Genomic DNA, 5,967 nt, shown 5'->3' with positions numbered 1-5,967 from the left:
TTGAGCAAGCTTCCTCTCAGCTTCTCGTCTCTCAAACGCTCCACACACATCTTTCTCATCCATCGATATACTTTTCCATAGCTTTTCGTCCCTCGAATGCACCGAACCCGGCGACCTGTTTTCCATGTCACCCTTCTCGCTACTGCATCTTTCGTTCAACTTCTTATGTTCCTAACTTCTTGTATACTTAGACACAAGATATCAAAAGATACAAAACCTAATTTAATTTGGTTGATCATATCAAAACCAACTTAAAATACTTACAATATCCAACTCCTAAATATCCTCAATTCTAAATCCCCAAAAATTAAAAAGTTATCATTGTCCACCTTTTAGTGGCCCTAATTGCAACGGCTACTATTCCAAAGGCTAGTAGCCGTCCGTAATTTGTCTCCTCCATATTGACCCTGGGACGAGTTGACGGAGACGCTAGAGGCAAACGTATTCATCTTTTACCACAATGATTACATGTCAATAAAGAGAAATCATTGGGTATAAACTCATCATTACTAATATCTTTCAAATATCCCCTCTCATATCTCCATTGTAGATGTCAAGCGTGGAAATTAAAAGCCAATCAAATTGAAGTTTGGAGTAGTAGACTTCAGTAATTTAGAAGTCAGTCAACTCCACAAAACTAACCTTTCAGAACGACATCAGACTATTCTTTTTCTGCTTTTGCGGAAAATCAGGATGCACGATTGAAATTTCTCATCACATTCTTAAATACAATTAATTGTTTAATTGGTAGGGACACTAGTGTTCGTACTCATCACGCTATTGTTTGGAGTCAAGTCCACTGCTGATTAATTTATTGTTCTAGTTGGGAATACAAGTATATGATAATTAACTCACGGCCATTGTGTAATATAATGGAAGCCAAAACTCTACTTCTATGAGAAGAGACTACGTACATACCTGTTACCTGTGCAATATTCACTCTGCATTCATTGGTTGGAGAGGAGCAAGAGACTTAGCCAAGTGAGTAGTAGTAGCTCGCCAAGTTTTATACAGAAATATTAGCAGCGTTGAGTTGAACTTAGTTTTTCTAACTTCTCAGACATTCATTACACTTGGAAGTGATGCAATATTTGTGCATGAACTTGCATGTTTTCTCTTTGAATAGTTTGATTTTCAATTAATCAACGTACCGTGTATATCTGGATAACTAATCAATCTTTCAATTCTAGTTACCTTTATTAGATACTGATAATGATAATTGATTAGTAGGACAATGGAATTCATTGAGGTATTGCTGCTACTGATCACATTGACACTAGTGAAGGGCTCAGCAAGTTCAGCAAACACAAATCAGAATTTAATTTTGCCTTCAAATTGTCCAAAAGCATGCGGTGATATAAAAATTGAGTACCCTTTCGGCATTGGCAATGGTTGTTTTTATGCTGCTGGATTTAACCTTACTTGTTCATCTGATTCTAATCCCCCAAGACTCTTTCTAAGGGATAGCACTATTCAAGTAGTGGGTTTTTATATGAAATCGGGACTGGTTCTAATTGAATCACCGTATGTCATATTGGACGCAGATAGAGAGTCCATCAATACCACATTGATCAATATCACGAATTCGCCATTCTCTATCTCCTCACAAACATATCGTGATAGTTCGGGCCTTAGGGGAACAGGGGGCAACAACTTGTATGTGGGAGGTTGCAACGCTACTGCCAGTATAGTTGATCTCATTACCAACAGCATCGTTGCTAGTTGTCCGTCATTGTGCTCTTCAACAAATGATGATCGAATTATGATTCAAAATGTATCCTGTCAGATTTCGTTGGACTCCTTCAATTTTAACAAGACTTCATTGATTCTTCAGTTATCTCGTCCAAATGAGAATGAGAATAATCATACGATTAACAATGGTAGGTCTAGCATCATAAGCATCGTATGCGATGGATGGACCTGTCCCTCTAACAAAGGAGAGTTTCAAAGTTTTACAAAAAGGGGAAACAAAGCAAGAGCAGAGGCCTCTCTTTCTTGGCATATCAGCGATCGTTCTTCATGTAAAGAGGCCAGGAATTATTTGGCCACTTATGCTTGCCGCAATTCTAACAGTGATTGCTATGACATCCCTTCACCACATCCCATCCATTTTGATGATACAATTGGATATATTTGTCAATGTTCTATGGGTTATTACGGAAATGCATATTTACCAGATGGCTGCCAATTAGGTGACGACTAATTATTATTACTTTCTTACCTCCATCTTTTTTTATTGATTTGTTCACCATGGTAGCGTCAAATAGTTGTATCCAACCCTTCTTAGTTCAAAAACTCAAACTCATATTTAGCTATGATAGAGTTGGAAAAAGAATTGTTATACCTCCAACTGATTTAAAAATTGAACCCAATTAACCTAAAAAGATTTAGATTTTTGGAGTTTAGTTTAGATTTTCAGATTCAGTATTTTGTATTTTAGATTTGGGTCAATTTGTTTTATAGAATTCAACAAAATATGGTAAATAATGTGTACCATATGTATATATATACATGTGTAATGATTGTTTGTGTTTTAACAGATACAGATACAAATTTTACACGCATTCCTGCAAAAGATTGTCCTGATAAATGTGGGAATATGACAGTGCCTTTTCCATTTGGGTTAAAGGAGAATTGTTATCGATCCCGAGAGTTTGCTCTAAAATGCAACGAATCCACTCAGCCTCCAACTCTTCTTTATCAAGACCAACTCAAAGTGAATGCAATTTCATTAGAGGATGGGCAACTGGAGTTCTCACCTTATGATCAAGCTGTTTATGGATTTGAAAAATATATCACTTCTCAGAAAACGCAAGAGATCTATAATTGGACAGTTGGTTATCAGACTTGCGACAATGTTATGAAGAACAAGAGCACCTTTGCGTGTTTAGCTCGACACAGCTCTTGTTTGGACATGAGTGTCCCAAAAAATCACAAGGGTTATCGATGCAAATGCATGGACGGCTACGAGGGAAACCCCTATATTGATAATGGATGTCAAGGTATTAAATATATTTCTCTTTTCTATATATATATAAGAATGAAATAAGTAAAAAATACAGAAGGAATGACAAGTTTGTGGATTCTAGATATCGACGAATGCAAATCTTCTTCAACTGTCTGTAAGGGAATTTGCGTAAATACAGAAGAAAGTTTCAATTGCACGTGTCCTCTGGGAACATCAGAAGATCCTGTACATGGAGCATGCATCCCTAACAAAAAGAAAATTCTTTTATTAGGTAAGAAAGGGAGTCTAAAAATCATATTGGTTATTCATTATAAGAAAGTCTAAGTTTTTATTGGTGGCGTAGAGTTTTTAAAGTTTATAATGGTATAAAATGCAGGGATCAGCGTTGGCGCAGGCATTGGCGCAGGCCTTTTGTTCTTATGCATTACATTAGTCATCCTAAGTAGGAAATGGAAGGAAAGAAATCAAAAGAAAATAAGACAAAGGAACTTCCATAAGAATCATGGTTTGTTGCTTCAACAACTAATCTCCGCAAATGAACTTGTTGAGGAGAGAACAAATATATTTTCTTTGGAAGAGATAGAAAAGGCAACAAATAATTTTGATGAAACTCGAATAATTGGAAAGGGAGGACATGGAATAGTTTACAAAGGAATTCTATTAGATCAAAGAGTTGTTGCAATTAAAAAATCAAAAACGATTAAAAAGAGTGAGGTTGACCAATTCATAAATGAGGTTGCTATTCTTTCTCAAATCAATCATAGAAATGTAGTTAGACTGTTTGGATGTTGTTTGGAAACTGAAGTTCCTTTGTTAATTTATGAATTTATCTCTAATGGGACTCTTTCAGACCATCTTCATATTTTACAAGGTGAAACAAAATTATCATGGGATGATCGTCTCAAGATTGCCATAGAATCTGCTGGAGCGCTTGCCTATCTACACTCAGCTGCTTCTATATCTATTTTTCATAGGGACATCAAATCATCAAATATTCTTTTAGATGATACTTTAAGAGCAAAGGTATCAGACTTTGGAGCATCAAAATTCATTCCTCTTGATCAAACACACATAGTTACTGCTATACATGGTACTTTTGGTTACTTAGATCCGGAGTATTATCAAACTGGTCGGTTAACAGAAAAGAGTGACGTCTATAGCTTTGGAGTTATTCTTCTTGAGCTTTTAACGGGAAAGAAGCCTATCTTCTTAACCAACACCGGGTCACAACAAAATCTAGCAATTAATTTCCTTCAAACAACGAGAGAGAAGGTACTCTTTAAGCTCATAGAAGATTGTATTTTGCAAGAAGCAACAGAGCAAGAACTTCTTGAAATAAGTAATTTGATAGAAATGTGTCTGAGTTTGAAAGGAGTGCAAAGGCCTACAATGAAGGAAGTTGAGTATAAATTGCAAGGCCTAAGAAAGATAAAAACAAGAAAGAACAGACTTTGTATTCAGGAAAGCAACGAGGAAACAGAATTGGCAAACCAAATAAATCAAGCAAATTCCAGAAATTATAGCTTAGAGAAAGAATTCATGTGGTCACAGAATTACCCACGGTAAGCTTAATTTACGCATATGCAAGTTCATGTACAATATGCATCCATGTGTTATATATCATCTTAAACTTTATTTACTTAATTTTGTAGATATTGATGTATTTGTTATTTCCATCTTGTCTCTAAATTTAGATAAATTGAATTTCATGTACAATCTGCATCCAAGTGTGGTCATCTTTAACTTTGTACAAGTAATTCTGTGGACACTAATATATTTATGTTATCTAATATACATTTGATCTTGTATCTGAGTTTAGATAAATTGAATTCCTATATTTATTAAACTAATATAGATGACTAGTTTCTGCACATGAATTTAGATAAGATGAATTCCTATATACTGAAATCGATCTGCACATGATCTACACTTCATGATGAATTTAATCACATCAAATCGAAATAAAGAAGCTAACTTGCAATTTTGGCATATCAAATTTGTTGAATAAGTGAATGGAGAAGAAATGGAACAGGAAAGAGGCTTCATTGTGAATGAGACTTTAGTCCCATATTGAAAATTTTAAGGTATTTTTGTTGGTATATATTGATTCACATACATTGAGGATGTGAACAAATGCACGGGGAAAGGATATCTCTCACGTGTGGGTGCATAGGGGGGTGCAAACTGCAAAGCCATCGCATGAACGCTCCCTCTTCGAGCCAAGTGAGAGCGGCTCTATATTTTTCCTTTCTCCTAGCGAGCAATAGCCCACCAGACTTCAGCCAAGCTCCCTACTACTGAACTTCGATCCACAGCCGCCGACCATAAGGTAGAAGCTCCTCCTTGTCTTTGTCCCTGTTGCCGGACTTCAGTGAGCTTGTTGCTGCCACCTGGTTTTCTACACTGCTAGCCACAGGAGCATCTACAGAAGCCAACATCATCTACAAGACAAGTTTTTTTACTTTAGATGTCAAATACTCAACGACATCAAGGAGGCCAAAAGCAAAGTTCAGACTAATATCAAATTTGTCACATCATTGGTCATACTAGAAATCAATGCCCTAGGAGATTTGATCGGTCATATACTCAAGGGAAATGTTAAATTTGTCTCAGAAATAGACATTTTAGTATTCAAAGTCCTAGACGATTTGACTCAAATTTCATTGGTGGTCCTACAACTTCAAGACAACCATCTGCTTCACAAGTCTATCCTAAAGTCCTCTCGTCCGTGCCTACTCATGGTAAAACCCTAGAGTTTTCATCTACTGATTGGTATATTGACACTGGAGTAACTCATCATGTCATATCAGATTATAATATCCTTACAGATGTAATGTCGTATTATGGCTCAGATACGGTTCAAGTAGGCGATAGTTCAAGTTTGCAAATTGCTAATCTTGGAAACACATATATTCATTTATCTAATCATACTTGTCACATGCGCAATATCTTTCATGTTCCATCTATCACTAAAAATTTACTCTCTACACGTCAATTTT

General features: G+C 36.0%; 1 protein-coding gene across 2 annotated transcripts; it reads left to right on the top strand.

Annotated features, from left to right (window-relative positions):
• Positions 1 to 885: 885 nt before the first annotated feature.
• LOC121982578 (wall-associated receptor kinase 5-like) lies at positions 886 to 4,661 on the top strand. Of its 2 annotated transcripts, none has more exons than XM_042535724.1 (5): positions 886 to 981; positions 1,231 to 2,192; positions 2,541 to 3,002; positions 3,090 to 3,239; positions 3,345 to 4,661. In XM_042535724.1, exons 1-5 carry the CDS (start codon positions 896 to 898, stop codon positions 4,532 to 4,534), a joined length of 2,850 nt encoding a protein of 949 aa, XP_042391658.1. In that variant the 5' UTR covers positions 886 to 895; the 3' UTR covers positions 4,535 to 4,661. The 2 variants fall into 2 exon arrangements, with proteins under 2 accessions (XP_042391658.1, XP_042391657.1); XM_042535723.1 differs by having other exon boundaries at positions 895 to 981; positions 1,228 to 2,192.
• Positions 4,662 to 5,967: the final 1,306 nt, after the last annotated feature.

Source organism: Zingiber officinale, chromosome 5A, assembly GCF_018446385.1.
Source record: "Zingiber officinale cultivar Zhangliang chromosome 5A, Zo_v1.1, whole genome shotgun sequence".
Taxonomy (NCBI): domain Eukaryota; kingdom Viridiplantae; phylum Streptophyta; class Magnoliopsida; order Zingiberales; family Zingiberaceae; genus Zingiber; species Zingiber officinale.
Note: the sequence above shows the minus strand (reverse complement) of the source record. Positions and strands in the feature narration are given on the sequence as shown.